The 19,113-nt window shown below is 31.0% G+C and overlaps 3 protein-coding genes across 3 annotated transcripts; 2 read left to right on the top strand and 1 right to left on the bottom strand.

Annotated features, from left to right (window-relative positions):
* Window positions 1-2,455: 2,455 nt before the first annotated feature.
* Window positions 2,456-4,439, bottom strand: LOTGIDRAFT_117144 (hypothetical protein; the record flags this gene model as incomplete). Its single annotated transcript, XM_009055601.1, has 4 exons — window positions 2,456-2,686; window positions 3,201-3,258; window positions 3,759-4,036; window positions 4,317-4,439. Coding segments are annotated over 4 exons (690 nt in total), but the record flags the coding sequence as incomplete, so codon positions are not given.
* Window positions 4,440-5,260: 821 nt separating this feature from the next.
* Window positions 5,261-9,234, top strand: LOTGIDRAFT_232038 (hypothetical protein). Its single transcript, XM_009055602.1, has 6 exons — window positions 5,261-5,333; window positions 5,905-5,980; window positions 6,374-6,487; window positions 6,684-6,768; window positions 6,932-7,023; window positions 7,400-9,234. The coding sequence occupies exons 1-6, from the start codon at window positions 5,310-5,312 to the stop codon at window positions 7,528-7,530; spliced, it is 522 nt and encodes a 173-aa protein (XP_009053850.1). The 5' UTR covers window positions 5,261-5,309; the 3' UTR covers window positions 7,531-9,234.
* A 1,870-nt stretch (window positions 9,235-11,104) lies between these two features.
* LOTGIDRAFT_116827 (hypothetical protein) lies at window positions 11,105-14,271 on the top strand (the record flags this gene model as incomplete). Its single annotated transcript, XM_009055603.1, has 2 exons — window positions 11,105-11,346; window positions 14,127-14,271. 2 exons carry the CDS (start codon window positions 11,105-11,107, stop codon window positions 14,269-14,271), a joined length of 387 nt encoding a protein of 128 aa, XP_009053851.1.
* Between the last annotated feature and the right edge of the window lie 4,842 nt (window positions 14,272-19,113).

Raw genomic sequence — 19,113 nt, forward strand, 5'->3', positions numbered from 1 at the left:
ATTTAGTTTAAAAAAGTCTAAAATGTTATGGCACAGATGAAAAATCTCGAATTTCAAAAATAAATATCTTCTTGTCATCATAGAATGATGTTCCAAGTTTGCAATAATACAAAAATCCTACTTTATCATAAAAAAGAGAAAAACTAATTAATTAACTTTCAGGAAAATAAATTCTAAAACTTTGTAAGCTGAGAGAATAACTAATTGAATCAGTTTGAATTAATTCTAAATCATGACAATGAAATCACTATCATCTGAGCAAGTTTGTTTAGTACATCAAATTTTGTCCATTTTACTTATATGAATTTGAATATAAGCTTCAAAACCGTACTGATTATGACTTTGTGTTGATGAACATATAAACTTTTTTAGAAATATTAAAACAGAACCTAAAAACACATGTAGTTGCTTAAAGTTTCACGCTAAGCATTCTTCTGATAAATGACCTATTTAAGCCTGGGTCCCTACTGAAGTTGGACAAGTAGAACTTTTTCTTATGTTTGCAGTTCAGAACATTAATATGTTGACATTGAAAAGAAAAAAACTTCCCCCCAGAAATTTCACCTGAAAATGTCCAAAATTTTGACTGAAAACAGTCCTCTGTAAAAACAAATTTCAAGGTGATATTGTGTGCTCACTGTAAAAGTCATACTAAGAATATCAGTATTGTTTTGAAGCTTTTATTCAAATTCTCTTTAATAAAATGAGCAAAATTCGATATACCAATGAACTTGCTTAAACAACAGTTGCTCATATCCAAATATCAGGATATAATTCATCTTCACAGTCACAGATTATAGGGATGTAGCTGTCTCATTATTCTCTAGTTATAGAGACCATTACATTTTCAGAATGGAAAACAACACCTGGTTTGTCTGCAATTAAACAGACAGCTGTGACCTGTGAAGTGATGACAGAATCATTGCAATATAGACTATTAATATTACATTCAACTGAGCTGACTGAATTATTCCCTGTTATTCATTTGCTCGATGAGACCTGACACTGAAATATATATTGGAAATTTAAAAACAATTCCAAACCAGCTGGACTGATGAGTATTTTATATCTGAAACGTATGTCGACAGCATCAGATGAAATCAAATCAATAAGATAGATCAAACCAAACAGAATTAATATTAGCTGAAAATTACCAGTACACTTAACCACAATCCAAAATAGACATTGCCATTGATGAATAGGTTGTCTATAGGAAGAGGATTAATATGTCAAATTGCAGTCTGATTAAATGTCAATAATTTTGATTGATTGGAAACAAAAGGATTTTGTAGATATCCTCTATAAATAGATAGATAAGATATTTCATATTATTTTGTCCGCAATCAAAACCTTTTATTTTTTTGCTATATTTTGGCTTCCTAATTTTCAAAATTTGTAATTATATGAAATTTTACCCAAAAAAAAGGTTTAACTTTTGACAAAGTTTGAATTTAAGTTTTTTTTTTAAACTATAAAAGAGAAAAGTCAACTTACAATAAAATTTAAACTTTTTTTTAATTTTTTTTTTTTTTTTTTTTTTAACAATTTTTAAAATATAGTCTAATATTTTATATTATTTGTAAGGTCAATAAAAAAAAACACGACCCAGTTGTGACCACTGTTTTCAAACTTTTGGACTTTTTGATTTGAAATTGAACAAGGCTTTAAATTCTTTAAATAATTGAGTGCCCTTAACAAACAATGTACACATACTTAGAGGTCTGTGGTTTGACTTGTTGGGGCTTTACTTTCATATTCCTTTGAGGTGACATGGTGATCTTTTGATTTTTCAGTGCATTTTATGAAGGTGTAAACTTTGCATATCTGAAATGAAAAAAAGATTGGACATTGTCAAAATAAAGTATATTTAGCTGTAAGTATTTGAAATAAAGATGGAATATTGGTGGGTTACTGGGTATCAGGAAATGAAGATGGAATATTGTTGAGTATTATGAAATGAAGATGGAATATTGTTGAGTATTTTGAAATGAAGATGGAATATTGTTGAGTATTGTGAAATGAAGATGGAATATTAATGAGTATAATGAATTGAAGATGGAATATTGTTGAGTATTGTGAAATGAAGATGGAATATTGTTGAGTATTGTGAAATGAAGATGGAATATTAATGAGTATTATGAATTGAAGATGGAATATTGATGGGCTTTAAGAAATAAAGTTGGATATAGCACAGTCGATTAGAGTGTTGGTTCTTTACATGATGTCATTTTCTTGGTTACGTCAAGCGAATGGCGGCTGTGGGTTTTAATTTGACCCACCTGTAAATGGGTACAGATAACCCGGGAAAGATCAATGCCACGAGGTTTGGCAAAAGACCAGCTGGTAGAGAGGATCCTTAACTATGAACCCAAGTTGTAAAACATAGTTTTCTTTAATAGGTGTAAGGTATTTTGATGGGTAACAAATATAAAAAATAATACGTTAAAACCCATTATCATTCTATTTTTATCATTTCCATACCATCAGAAAGATCGAGATAATTACCTACCATAACGAGAGCAATAATGATTCCAAGAATACTGCCACCCAAAACATCACTCCAATGATGCTTATAGTCTGAGATTCTAGACATACTAATATAATAAGCTATACAGAATAACATTGTCTGTAGCAATGGTTTCATTAATAACAATCCTCTCCATGTAAACCTCACTTCTAGATATATCTAAAATTAGAAAAGAACAATGTTCTTCTGCACTACATGATTAACAAAGCAATGAATGCCCACCTTTCTGAAAATCACAGACGTCTGACGTAAAATTGGAATGGTACAAATTGATGTTATTAGTGTCCCCACTTAAAAAATTTATAAAAACTCTTTAAATTCCTTTAACTATGATAAGCATTAGAAGGGGAAAAATTCTGCAAATGGGAAAGGTTTTATTGCTAAGTTGACCTTGAACTACATGTCATACTTGCCATATAACATTTTATAACTCAATTGATAAATTTTTGTTGTTGTTGAATAGCAAACATAAATTGGCACAGACAATTCAAATCGTAAACAAGAATAGTTCATTTCTTTGTAGTTGAAAATAGACTTGAATACCATAGAAGTCCGGCTTATATAGTTTCAATAACAATAAATTTTCCCCTTTCAAAATGAACTGCATGGGCTTATCTTTGGAAACACCCCTTGATGTGTTAAAATATTCCAATCTTTTATTAAGGAGACTTACCAAAGCATACATCATGGTATAAGTGATCATAGATGCATGACCTGATGGAAATGATACCCTGAAATTTCAAAACTCAGAATAAAATATCAATAAAAAGCATTTTTTTGTTGGTAAAAATTATTTCTGGGTTATTTGGAAAGTTGCTATTATGGGTGTCTGCTCATAGGGGCAAATGAAGTCACCTCTTCCCCTTGAAAAATGAATAAAAATCTCAAAAGCCAAACCTGAATAAAACTCATCCCTCTAACAAAATTTTGTGAATGACCTTGGTTGATAATTCAGTGCTGGTTCAGGGATTGGAAAGGGGTTTTCTAAATTCTTTATGTGTATCAGAGACACTTATCAATTTGCATCATTCCAATTTTCAATCAGAAGTCTATGGTTCCAACAATTCCACTAAAACTAAGAGTCCTTATGTGATAACAGCATATGTTTGATTAGTCATCAACCCCTTAGTTTAAGAGACGTCGAAAATCGGAATGATGTAAATTGATGCAATCAGTGTCCCAGATAAACAAAAATTTTTTAGGAAACCTTATTACAATAATAAAATCTTACCTGGCTTCTTTGATTAGCTTCAAATTTCCAGTGCAGACATTTTCTTCAATAATACCCATACTGCAGTTGAACAACGCATAATCTGGTTGACAAACAGTCAGGAAATGTGGCCTTAATCGACCAAGAGTATATTTTGCTATATTTGTTAATAAATGATTTAAAGCTGCACCAAAGAAGAAAAATATCAAAATAGGAAGCCACATTTTTACCCATTTTGTTAAAATGAGCCTCTGGTAGTTGGCAGATTTTGCAATTTTCTGTTTGCAAACTATAATCAACTCAACAATCAAAACCTGAAATACAAAAATACCATTAAGGTCACATATACCCACGCCCACACAGTTACATTTTATTTCAACCAATTATATCTTCAGATTTAGATGGGGTTGCTCAGTCTCCTTACTTTCGATTGTATGTGAATACTTTTAAAAGAGATCCTCCCCACTAGCAAAGTTTCCCCTCTCTTAGTCTTTAAAATCCAAATCAGGAGCAAAAGAGTATGACAAAAAACTCCATTTTGTATCATTTCAACATTGATATAATGCAAAACATACATACGGTTACTATTGGTATACTAAATCCAACACAATATAAAACAGTGACTTTCACTGTACTTGATTTGTATGGATGTAGTAAACTTTCATCATAACAAAAAAATCCACGTTGAAATGGGGTAAGTGTTTGCCTCAAAGTTATTGATATAGCTGCAACTGAAAAGGTAAAATATCAATGTGAAAGTTGTTCCTAAACCTAAGGAAAGAAAAATTCAAACTAAAAATTGTATATTTCCAGGACCAGGGGTTGATTAGTTGTTAGTAAATGACGAAAGCTTGAGATTCCAAATATATACTATTAACGATCACTTGTTATTAATGTGAGGTTTGTAAATTTGTAAAAAATATCTCTATTTTGATAAGATAAAACTTACTTAAAATGGCAACAATTATATCAAATACAGGCTTAATCAAGGAGATGAGTTGTCTGGACATTTTGTTCTAGTTGTCGATGTAAACAAGGAGGAAATGATCACACTTGCCACTCTAACATGTCTATAGTGACATTTCCGTTTGGTATCATCACAACATCGTTTGACAACATCAACACTTTACTTTCACTTTCTGACCTTACGAGATAATAATTGCGCATGAGCAAATTACAATTTTCTAAAAGTAATTGTTAGGAAGAGTAGTCGTTTAGACTATTATATTTATACTAAGAGTTTTACAAAATTTCGTTTTAAAAAAAATACACAACGAAATTACAATTCGTATGACAATTTTTGAATATTTGTGAAAAAAAGAAGGATCTTCAAAATTCATGATGATTTTGTATTTTTTTGCTGCAAATTTCAAAGACTTTCTTTTATAAGTAAATTAATTTATTTTCGTTTACAAATAAACATAGACATTTTTTTTCATAATCGTTATATTCTTCTCAAGGAGCTATCATTTTTGTCGCCTGCCTCATACTTCATTTCCGGTCCATGTGCTTTTTCAAGAAAAGCCTACAAGAAGTTCTAAACATCTAAAAGTTAAAAGTAAAAGAGTAAATATGTTCCGACAAATAGTAAATAAGGTGTGTAAGGCTTTTCGGAAAAAGGTTCACTTTTCACTGTTTTTCAAAGAATGTCCCTAACATGTGGAATAGAACAATCATCACGTCTACTCTGACTACAATACATTGACCTCTGCTGAATTGAATTTTTCTCTCATTTCATAAATATTCCAAATGAATTTTTTAAATGTATGCCATTTTTCTTCGAATGTTTTCGGGTCCCTAGAAATATATGGTTCAGAGATTTTACATTTAAATAGACACACTTCTCTCCAAGAAAATTAACATGAAAATGACATACTTTCGAGTTAGTGCAGTGGTCATTTATTCTTTCCTATATATTCAGTTCAAGATTCAGTGCCAAGGAAAGTAACAATTCTGTAACAACATGTAGATCTAATTTTCTTCTAGACACTAGATAGTAAAAGCAATTGTGTTTAAGTTTATTAATGACTTTAATTAATTTTGAGGATATAGATTCAAATCAATTTGGCATGATATAGGCCTAACGATCATGAAATTTGACATTTGGTTAGTTTTCATCCAGATATTTGGATATATTAAGTAAGCCTTTTATTTGCTTAATTTTCAGGCTTCAAGATTCACCAATGTGACATCTGAACAGTTATGCTCATTTTCTTCTTCCACATCTAAAAGCAGAAGATCAGGCAAGTGTATAGATTATGTTAAGATAACTACATATTTTTTTCAAAGGAATACTTCCTCATAGAGTGGACAATTTTTTTTTAATAAAGTCTCAAATTTAGTCCATAAGGGTATATTCATCAGTTTGAAAATTTGGCAAAGCCTAGCATCTATGTCAATCACATTCAAATAAGATTACAATTTCGTTTCATAATTTTTTTTCGTCGCTCTCCATTGTAATCTGACTAGATTTATACCAAGGTCAGGTACTAATGCAACCAATGACAGCACATCATGCAGAATCCCTGTCTAAATATCCACTATGATTTGTGGGATAGCAAAACCCAAAGTAGAATGATATGACCAATGAGACTGCCAATACTTGCTTGTGATTAATACTTCTATTTTGTTTTCAGATTTAAATCAAGTTCAGTTAATGGGAAATGTAGGAAAAACACCAGAATTGAAAATGAAAGGTCACGTTAGCTTTCCCTTAGCAAATCACTCCAATTTTAAAGACAAAAATGATGGTAAATAGTTTTTTTTTGTTGAATGGAGAGGAAAGAGATTCAGATTTTTGATCTGAAAAGTTAAATGTAAAAGCTGAAATTGGTGCATCGTATGACGAATATGGTCTTAATAACCCTTACACTGCAGTTTGTGGGCGTGGAAATGAGATTGGTTATTAGGATTTGCTGTTCATTTCAAATATGTTTATATTTTCAGAGTTTGTCCATAGAACAACATGGCTCAATGTAGTAGTTTCAAAACCATATTTAAAAGACTATGTCACAGAATATATTGAAAAAGGGTGAGAAAAATCAATTTTTGTAATGAGATATATTTATGTAATGTTAACAATTAACCAAAAATCTCATCCAAAGCATGAAAACATTTGAAGCAATAATTGTATACACAGTAGTAGGAGTCTTTTATGGCCAGGAATCAAATTTCGAATTTTGTCTTTATTACAGGGATCAAATATTTGTAACTGGAAGTATAAGAGCGAGTTCATATCAAGATGATGAGACAGAGAGAAGTATACAAGCAATTTATATTGTTGCAGGTAAGGAATAGATTTTAAGTTACCCCCTGTTTTAAGAGAAAAAAAGGTTATAGTCAACTTTATATTTGCTGTCCAAGCTGATATAGTTCAATTTCAGAATTTCAGCTTGCTTATATCTCTTTAGATTGAATTAAAAAATGAAATGTCAAAAGTACCAGCAATCCAACTGATATTTACGTGCTTCTTACAATGACATTTTTGCGCAATTTTGTCATTTTTTTGCATGGAAAAGTATATTTTTGGTGATTTTCATTTATTGAATCAGTTTGTTTTTATGTTATTAATCACAAAGTCATCATGGAATTTTATAATAAAGAAACTAATTTATCAGTTAAATGTGTTGCCAAATATAAAAATCTCCTATTGAATATTTCAGACAATGTTATTAGTGTTAAGTCTAAGTCAAGACCACGAGAATATCAGAATACAGAAGAACATGAACCGTTTCGGCAGGAGGAAGATAGTTTTACCTCAGAATCAGTGGAAGAAACAAAGTCTTCATTTTAAAGACAAGCCTACATAGATTTCTATCTTATTTCTATATATCAGTGATAAACTGTATAGCTGTATATAAAGGAATGATTGTCAAGCTTACTAGTTTTACTATACTTGTATATTATGTGTGGTAAAGGATAAGTTCAAAATATATTCTCTAACATTATAACATCAAATGCATATTTCAAAACATAGACTAGAAAAGGATGAGATTGCTGAAAGAAAGTGGAATTTGACTTTCATCTTTTGGAGATTTCAGTGACATTGATCAATCTGTTTGTTTTCTTTTTTAATGTTTCATGTTTTTTATGCACATGACTCCACTTGCCCTCCATGATCTGACAAAATTGTTATGCATAGTTCTTGTTCTAGTGGGTCATGATGTAAAAGAATTTATAAATAAATGAGAGGAGTTTACCACTTACCACTTTAAAAGGGACAGATGCACTATTTGACCATTCATACCTTAGTCTCAGAAACAGAAAGGTTTTAGCTAAGCCAATCGGTATAGTGTATAATTTTCAAACACTACCATATAGAAAAGACATCTATAGAAATAAGAAAAGAAATTCCTATCTTGAGGTATTTTTTAAGGAATTGTACAATTTTCGTACATTTCTAGTACTTCTGAAGACTATTTACATATTATATTCAAGACTCAAATCAACCTCCTAAAATTGTGCATCTGTCCCTTTAACAATGGTTTTAATTTGTCATAACATGAATTCTTACAACTTATATGATATATTTCGTTAGATCATGTAATAAAAAATCTGTATTTTAGGTAGATTTTGATATTGAGCTCTATGTAGTAGGCCTATTAACAAACCGCAAAACAAAACCTGAAATCCAAAAGAAAATATCGGCAAAAGCAACTTTTCATATGAGGAAGTATATCAATCATTTCAAGTATTTCATTATAAAAATTGGTAGGCCTATCAGGTGTCTAGAAGAGTAAGCATACCCTGCTATTGCTGCGATTGACACAACCTTGTGTCCTGTCATCTCAAATTTTTGTATGATTTGAATCTGCCAGTTCCTCATTTCTATGTAACATTTTTGTAAATCGTGAAATGGATTAAGCCATTAATTCATCATTTATAGTATTTTAGTAATTTAGTATTAAAAACATTGAAAATTCTGAATGGACTCACTCATATTTATTTACATTATATTTGTTTATTTTAGCCATTTTGTTTTGGATTTTGAAACAACAAGAAAAAGAGTTGTGATTTTGTTATATGTTTTACGCTCTAAGAAGGTGTATAGAACACAATTGTGAATATGTCCAAGAACAAGGATATGGTTACCCCAACCACATTTCACATTTTCATGCTGTTTGGAGTCATGTCTTATACCTTGACTGCAATAGCCACCTTTCTTGTGTTACAAAAGTTCGTAGATTCAGCGATAGATGAATTATTATTTAGCAAATACAGAAAATCTGTTAACCATTCGACACTATGTCTTTTTGTCAAGTGATCTGATTGGCTGTATTTGATGGCATACAATCCAACCTAATCGCTGCATTAATTGATACAAACAAAAAAATGGCTATTGAAGTCCGGGTATAGACGCTGTTCGTAATAGCTTGTGATGATGCCCCACAGAAAGAGACATTTTTTTTTTATAATAAAAAATTAGATTAGCTTATTAGTTATGGAGATTGAGTGTTTTGTTCTGTTAGATTTAATATTGAATAAATGATGTAAATTTACATGTTTGTCATGGGGTCTGCGATATCTAATACTTCTGAACTTGTAACACTCATTTGTAACACTCATTTCCAACACCACGGTACCTGCCCTAATGAGGATTGTGTATCAGAAAACTATCAGAAATGAACTTACATAGGTCAACACTTTATTATACATCATTGTATCAAATGTGTTGAAATTTATGTAAATGTTCGCCATCCCTTTTACCAATTGTACCTTAGTCTCAGAAACAGATATTTTTTTAGCCAAGCTAAGCAGTAATAGTGTGAAAATTGATCCATGTGTATCCAGAATCATTGGCGTTTTAAAGTTAACAAGACGTCGTCTTTTCTTGAGACCTTTGTAAGTAAAAAAAAACAATATATAAAAATAGAAAGAGAAATTCCTAATTTGAAGTATATTTGAAGGGATTTTGAGATTTTTGCACATTTCTATAGTTCTGAAGAATTTAATTCAACCCCCAAAAATGAAGAACCTATCTCCTTAAAACAAATATCAACAAATATCGATGCACTGAGATTTATGATAATTTGGTCCTAATTTTAGCTGAATTTAGTGTGATATTCAAAAAAAATTGGACTTCAAATTATAAATATATGTTGAAATGCATTAAGGACATGCCAGAATGGACGAATATGTCAGAAGTTGTAAGAACGGTAAGCTATGTAAGTATCTATCTATAATAATTGACTAGTTTATCTATAACGTGCGCTTCTTATATGCCGTTGAAGGATTACTGTTAAAATAGTTCACAACAGGTCTACATCAATTGTTGAGTGATGCAGAATATAGAAATATTAAAACAGAACCTGAAACATCTTTTAACATTAGAAGCAGGGAAAAATAGAATTTAATTATCAAAACACTACACCTCAACATACATTTCATATACATGTTATAATAATATTAGATTTTTATTATTGTTCAGCATCGGGTCCCTGCGATTTTAGAATGTTCCGAAATGACACGTAGTCCGAGCTGGCGTATGGACGAATTGACATATTAATTTCAACCAATCATAACTAAACAACGTGTTTGCTCCGTGAAAGAGTCTTCTCGGTGAATAAACAGAAGTTACGGTGGTGCTGATTGTTTCATTGATTATTGTCGCATTTTTCACCTCAATATTTTGATTTCAATTTTAACAAAACATACACACCTTATTTGTGGACTAAGGTTAACATCGATCTCATATAGCAGCACCATATCTACTATAGTTTACGATTAAATGTGTTTTTAACAAGTCGAAAAGGTTGGTACACATTGTTCAATAAGATTTGATTAGATCAGTGTTCTAAGTCTTAAGTCTAAAGTTAGGCTTGATTTTAGATTGAATTTGTGAAGATTCGATTCGTTTAAACAGAACTTTGATCATTGTGACCGAGAAAAAAAAAATCAAACTATACAGTATGTAATGGATGGTATTTAGGACTAGGATGTCTGGAGAGGCCTCTCTGACTACATTGTTTTCTGAACTGAATGTTGGCAATCATTTTCTTATGAACTGAAATATCAATTACAAAATACTACTGAGAGTCTTGGATTGCCTTTGGATTGATTAAAATATTAACCATCTTATTACATGTATTTGTAAAAAATCATTTTACAGAGGGGAATTTTTGGTCTGAAAAGTAATTCATTTTCTGGGAGGGAAGTGTAAAAAACAATCTTAAAAAATATTGCGATACATACCCATATCTACATACCCATATCGTGATATATTAATGCTTAATATCGTGATATCAACTTGAACCAATATTGTCCTAGATTGAGGTAGGACTGGCCCTGTAACTAGGTATGAAGTGGACCAATTTGAAACAGTTGTCTTAGTAAATAACTTGTTTTCATTTTCAGTTAACAATTAAAAAATGTCTACAAGAAGAACATCATCTGTGGGGTCTGCATCAAATCATAAAGACTGGAGGCTTGATTGTAAAGTTTATGTTGGAGATTTAGGATATGGTGCAGCAAAGCAGGAATTAGAAGATGCCTTTTCCAAACATGGCCAGTTGAAAAATGTATGGATAGCTAGACGTCCACCGGGATTTGCCTTTATTGAATTTGTTGATCCATTAGATGCTGAAGATGCCACTAGAGCTTTAGATGGAACGTGAGTATTGTTTTTATTAGAAAAAAAATTTTCCTATACTAACGAACACACATTATTTGATACTGTACTAAATTCATATACCTTTAAGAATATAGTGATATACCATAATATACACCATAAATGCATAATAATGTTATTACTATATAGTAATGCAGTGGGACAAAGTTAATAAGGATCTCACTTATTGTATCTAACCTTAATATATTTTCAATATGTTTAAGATCCAAACATTATAATCTTTCCTGTAATACAGCTGATATGATATCTGCTTATAAATTAATGAATAATGCAACTCACTGAAAGTTTATCTATTGAAAAAAGAATCAAAATTTGCTGAATGGATCAAGAAATATGATATAATAGTATTAAGTTGTAAATGGAAATTGTTGGTGCCCTACATATTTATCACTTTTATGAAAATACCGGTTGCTTGAGCAGAAATTCAAATATCCTTCTTATTATACAAAAGGATAGCAAATCTGCACTAGTGTAGAAATGGTGATTGATTAACCATTTATTAGTAGAAAGTTGAAAGAGAGCTTTTTTGAGAGCTTATGGATATTCATGATTACTAAATGTACAGATTTATAATGATTCCACTAAATACTGTAAATTGACCCATCAAAAAATTCAATAAAATCACTAACCGTTTCAACACTAACGGTATTGATCATATCAATCAAATTCCATAAATCTACTTGAAGTAGATACATGTTGACATTTGTAAACTTGTGTTCAGGTAATCAATAACCAAGAAAGAAAAAATTGAAACTTTATTGGGTTAGTCACCTCTGATAAATCCCATACAATTGAGATCTTAAGGTGGCAACAACCTATTGACATTTAAATCCAATAATTGACTTTAAATTTGTGTAGGTCTTAAACCAATTGGCAGTTTCACCTACAAGTGAAGTGAAGATTTAGATATTGACGTTTACTTAATAATTTATTAAAGTGTACTCTCTCTTAAAATGAACGTAAAATTAGTATTCTCAAACTTTGCCAATTTGACGCAGCACTTACCAGGTACCTAACTAAACAATTGAATCCCTTTATATTCCAATAAACTAAGTAATCATCCATAAAAGTAGAAGTAATTATTGAAAAATAATGAAAATTTTTAAAGCATTTCGCTCTACAATTGATATATTGAGCACTATTTTAATTCTTTAGTCTCAGAAACGGGAATTTTTTAGCTATGGCCAGTCAGTAATAGTGCTCAGAATTAACCATGTTTGACTCATCATTTTAAGATACTCTGTGGTATATAGAAAAGACAGATATGGCAAAATGGCATCCATCCCTTTAACAATGAAATATTTTGTTATTGTATAATATATTTATAGTCTTATAGTGTTGAAATTATTGCATTTTTATGCACATTAGTTTCTGTTGGGAAACAATGTCATGTATATATAGTATAGTTTGTTTACTTAACTTTTTCAATATTCCAACTGATGTTGATATTGTTCATGTTATAATATATCATTGTGTCAATTATTAATTGATTAGATAGAATTGTAACAGCTTTTCAAGTAATTTGATATAAAGTGTTCTCAATAAGACTTTATTGTTTCAAATAAACAGTTCTTTTATGTGGAGAACATATGGTGTTGGTCAATATTCACTTTACTTACATTATTCTTTTCAAAGTATAGAAGCTTTGTTATTATGTCGGGATTATTGTCTTTTCAATTGAGTGCTCAGCCCAAATGAAAATTTATATTCATGAAATGTATTCAGCTTGATCTTAAGAGAATCTTAATAATGCTAAATCGAAAATTTTCATTCATTTAAAACATAGAATGTCTTCAACAAGATACATACTTATACAATCTTCACAATGTCAAGATATTATGAACTTTGTCTTATAGTTACTTTGCTTGTATCAGCTGTATTTGCTATTTACAAATAAAAACATTCACATACTTCCACGATGCAAGCAAAGTGGCTATTGCAGTCAAGGTATAATTACAAAGGTTGTAATAGTTTGACATTGTGAAGATGTACAGGTACTTATACAAGAAAAAGATCTTTTAATCTTTTATTGGGAACATTATTGTTTACAATGAAGTAATGATCCTGGTTATTTTTTAAATTAAACTAACTTTTTCATTAACAGTAATTTTATTTTACTGGTTTCAATTCTTCCTTAATTACAGTATGGTACATCTCAATATTGTTTGCATTGTAGATACCCTTTATCTTTCCTACTTTTTTTTCTTAATATATTTGTATATTATATACTAACTTCCAGTTTCCTTCAATGTTTGCACAATTAGGAACATAGTTTCAGACTAGTACCAATTTAATCAACTGAAAGTGGCAAGAACCACAAATGCAAGTTACCATCAAGAACAAGAACTCACCAACATCTATAAATCAACTGGAATTCTGAAAAGCTTTGATGTCTTGTTTCCAAAGTCAACAATTCCATCATCTACTTAAACAATTATATCAACAGCTTATTATCCTCATGTTTGCTGAGTTATTTAATCAACAGCTTGTTGTTTCACTAACAATTCCATCAACAATCTTATACTAATTGCATTTACAGTTAACAAACCTTATTGATGAATAACTCCAGCAACTGGTTATTATTTTAATCAACTTACATTTCCATGGATGCTTGATTATTTTTATAGCTAATAATTCTTCATCACTCTTGATGTTAACAATTCCATCAATGGTAGTCATAGTGGAGGATGTAAAGAGCAGAATTTACTCTTAAATATTAACAGGATAGTTAAGATAAGACTCCATTTTTTAAATATTAACAGGAGAATGAATGGAAGAAAGGTTAGAGTTGAGATGTCATCAGGAAAGTCTAGATGGGGCAGTGGAGGTCCTCCAAAAAGAGGATCATATTATGGTGGTGGAAGAGACGAACCATACCACCGACCACGTAGGGGAAGATCCAGGTAAGACTTGGTCCATGACCTAGAAATTGTGTGGTATTATAGATAGCAAAAAAGGGCTGGAATTGTGTTGTGTAAATAAGCAGGAAACTTCTTTATGTTGACTTGATATTTGCATCACGTGTTGTAGAATACGTATGTCACATTATTGAAGTACCCTACTTCATAATGTCAAATAATAATGATATATATGTGTTTTTGTTTGTATACTTTGGTGATAATGCTCCTTTAAATTTCTTTTCACCAACGTATAGGATACCGTCTCAGGGATGTGTACCCATCACTGTTTGCATCTGTACTTGACGCTGCAAATTCTGTCAACATTAGTGTCTCCACTTCTCTCAAATCAACTGCATCAAAAATACATCTTGATGTCGTCTTTAACTTCAACTGGCAGCGTCATCTGACAGCTCAACTTTGTCAGCGTAGTCCTTCTACTAATTGTCAACGTCGGCCGCAAACAAAACGTTTTCAACTTTTGAAACCATTTTCAACGTCACCTTCACCAGATATCAACCTTCTCAGCAAAAAAAAATCCACCTTCATCGATCATCGTTAATCAACATTTCACAACCCTTCGTCCATCCCAACTCTAGATAATAAAAACGGGTAAAGGGTTTTGTTAGGGTTTAAAAATATCAGTGATATACTCCAAGACTGAGGTCAAAGTGAATTGCTCAATTGTCACTTGCAATTTCTATTTTTTAAAAGTATTTAATATGGTTGGAAAGCTACAGAATTTTGCTCCTCACAGTCTCTCAAAAATAAGTAAAAATCAAATGTTCGTAAAAAAAACAGAATAAATCGATGTATTCTTATGGATAAAAAGTCAAAACTTTTGCTTTCACCCTTAATTTAATTAGGCAATTTATTCTTATACATGACAATTACCAATCTCAGTCTTGGAAGTTCTTAACAAATTAGTTCAGTCCCAAATAAAGTGTTTCTTTGCACAGCTTAACTTCCATTTGGTAGAAATTTCAGATTGAATCTTGTTTGGGTAAAATATTACTGTTTTTTAGGAATCTGATATTGCAGATACAGAAATTGCATACACCAAAAATTTGGTTAAAAGCATCTATTTTGAACCAAACAATTTTCAGTCTGAAGTAGTTTAGTAGTAGTATTTGTAGTAATTTAATAGTAGATTCACTTCTGTTCCCTTGTTCTCACATTGTAATACAGATAGAATTGGCAAAGTTTATTCTCAATAGGCAAGATGTCTGCCTTTGATATCTATGCCTAAATTCCTAAATCTCCATGTGGGATAACATTTTTTAATATTGGTTGCAACATGCACTCTGACAGTGAAGAATTATGAGTGTTGCCTGGTATTGTCAAAAACTTCGCATTACATCTTTCAGTTGAGAATAGACTTGGCTTAGAGTTGTTGGTGTAACAGAAGGTCCTTAACTTGAAAAATCATATTTGCAATGGGTCTGATATTGGTTGTCCATATTTTCAGGTCCTATTCTCCTCCAAGAAGAGGAAGATCCAGGTCAAGGAGCCGGTCTGAAACTCCCCCAAGGCGACGATCCCGAAGCAGGTAAACAAAAGTTAAAATTCAAAATAATCAACTCTTTAAAACCTACATGGTTCATCATGATATTTGTCAATTTAATTTCAGGTTCATCTTCACATTGTCAAGCTATTACAAGCTTTGTCTTATACCTTGACTGCAATAGCCGCCATCATTGTATCACAGAAAACAGTGATTTGATTGGATAGTATGCCAGCTAATCAGAGCCCATGACAGAAGACTGTAATTATTATGGCTTATTGTTTACAGATTTTCCGTCAAGGTCTCTGATTAGCTGCATAATATACGCTAGCATACAATCCAATCAAATAGCTGCATTAACAAACTTCTTTGATACAAGAAAGGTGGCTTAAAACAAAGTTTGTAATACCTTGACAGTGTGAAGATTAAGTTCATCATGTTTCATTGTTATTTGATCAAAGAAATATCACAATCTTTTGATAATACTGTTGTCTATGCTCAGCATATCTAAATCACTCAACACTAAATGAAATATGTTTAAAATAAGCAAGACATTCTGACCTGAAAGAAACTGTGAAATTTAGATCTCCCCCTTTCATGATATTTAGTGGTCATTCTTTGATCTATGTCTGTCTTGTATGTATTGTCAATGTGATGTGTTTTGTATGTATGTTCCTTTAAAACCATATGCAGACAGTAGATCTATTGAAAATGAAAAACATTGGATTTTCTTTGTGGGTGTGGCATCCTGAAATTAACATTGTTTTGCAAACAAAAGTCCAAAATTGCAGTCAAAAAGGTTGACTGACTTGAATTGAAAATTTATTGTTTCCAATACAGTCAATGCCAAGTCAATTTTGAACTATCATAAATATTATGATGGTGTTATTTCAATTTGGATAAAGTTCATTGGATTTACCAACTGTAGTCAGACTTATAATCAATCATTTTCACAATGTCAAACTATTATGAACTTGTTATACCTTGACTACAATAGCCACCTTGTTTGTATCAAGAATTTGATTTGATTGTATGCCAGCAAATACAGCCAATCAGAGCCTTGACAGAAAGACAAGTGTTTTCAAACTTACCGTGGAGTCCTCTGATTGTCTTTATTCATTAGCATAAACAGCATTTACAAACATCTATGACATGAGAAAGGTGGCTGTAGATGTCAAGGTATAAGACAAGTTTCGTAATAGCTTGGCATTGTAAAAATGTTCATCAATATGAAATTGCTTAAATTAGTCAAATACTTATTGTCTCATTTGTAGAAGTTATTCAGAGGAAAGGTTTGTCCTGCTTGATAATATCAGTTCAGAATCCGAGTCCAATTAAATATATTTTCACCACTGAACCAATTTTATATAGTCTAATTAGTTTAAAGGTGTTAAGTTAGTTTCCATTTGGCAAAGGTTTCATATCATTTTTATAGTCCACATGGAATGTGGAGCATATATTGGCGGAAACCATGCCTGTCTGTCTCTCTGTCCGTCCACAATCGCCACTAAACACTCTAGGTGGCATAGTTAGTTCTTCACAGACTTTAACCTAACTTGGTGAAATTGTTTTTTATTCCCTTAGAATGAACCCTATTGTAAATAAAATATATTCGAAAAAACATTTAATATGTTCTGGAAAATGATTCTTGCCTGATTTTGACAAAGCATGGTAATATTGTTCGTTATTACCCCTAGGTTGAATATTTCATACTGCCAAAATTCTTCTTTGAAATCAAAGCTGCTAGTGGACATATATAAGTTTTCCTGGGAAGCTATCCTTTTTTTTATATTTGTAAATGGGTGTATATTCTGATTCTTTACCTGTCTGTCTCTTTTGTTTATGGTTGAGAAAGATGGTTGATTTATTTTTGATTATTGATTCTTTAGTTATTATCCTTGATTTACCTATGGTGTCAGTCTAGATCCAGTTTTTGAATCAGATTTTTTTTGTGTGAAAGCACTGAATAGAAGCCGGATAAACCATAAAGATAAATAATGATTCCACTGCTGTTATGAAGGACCCTACTGTACCAAATCTTAACCTTTGTAGTTTATACCTGTTTCCCTTTTTCAAAGCAGGCACCAATAGTTAGTTTAAAACTATATTTTTATTTCTGTGAATCTTTCATGTTACATGGAAAGCTGGTTTGAAAATTTTCGCTTAATTTTCTACCAGTACTTTTGTCTTGAAAGCAAAACGAGTAATACTACGTCTTAGAATGAACATAAAATTTTAAGTTCTCAAGAATGGTCAATATGAGTATATATTCATCAGTGAACAGAATCCATGTAAAATCTGGAAAATTGGAAAATTCATAAACTAAGTATACAGTTTTACAATAGTTAATTTCATATTTATGGATAATTACTAAGTATTTTAGATTTATCAGATTATATAAGGATCCTGTTATGTTATTTATGACAAGAGGTATATCTACTGATGAATATATGCTCTTATTATATATAGACACAGCTTTATGGAACAATGCAATGTGTTTCCCCTGTCGTCCTCAGACACACATCAAAACGTTGCATAAAACAGTGATTCCACAAAACTGTGTCTATATATCGTACTCACAATTGCTAAATGCCATTCAAAGATTATTGCTCTTATTGGCCAAGTTTAAAATTCTTAAATTTTATGTTCATTCTAAGACGTAATATTTCTTTAAATAAATATAAGTGTTTTTGTCTGGAATATATGTAAATTTAATTGATAATGTCTGGAAATGTCATTGATTTGTATGTATTAAGTTACATAAATATTTTAAGCCATTAAAAATAACAATGTAAGTTAGGAAATGTGTTCCAATTAGGTCTACTTTTACAAACACATACAAAATAAATTAACGATTTTTTTCGACTTTGGAATTTTGACTTTATATGGATTTAGTAATTTGATGTTATTTTATTTTCACTTGCTCAGGAGGAAAATGATAGAATATTATGATAGAATGAAATGGTAATAATGATTTATTCTCAGTCATATATTTCATATTAGTCTTCCAAATCTTTGTGGCAAAACAGAGTCAAAGAAATGAAAGCTCATAATACACTTAGTACCACATCTTCGCAATGTCAAGCTATTACAAACTGTGTCTAATACCTTGACTTCAATAGTATACTTTCTTTTATCACAGAATGCAGAGATCGGATTGGATCGTACTCTAGTGCTAACAGCCAATCAGACATAAGGACTTCATGTCTTATGGTTTACAGACATCCTGTCAAGTGCACTGATTGGTTTTATTCAGTAGTGTACAATCCAATCAAATTGTTGTGTTTATGATACTGTGACACAAAAAAGATGGCTATTGCAATCAAGGTATAAGACAATGTGAAGATG

The sequence above is a fragment of the Lottia gigantea genome, assembly GCF_000327385.1.
Source record: "Lottia gigantea unplaced genomic scaffold LOTGIsca_25, whole genome shotgun sequence".
In the NCBI taxonomy this organism is placed as follows: domain Eukaryota; kingdom Metazoa; phylum Mollusca; class Gastropoda; family Lottiidae; genus Lottia; species Lottia gigantea.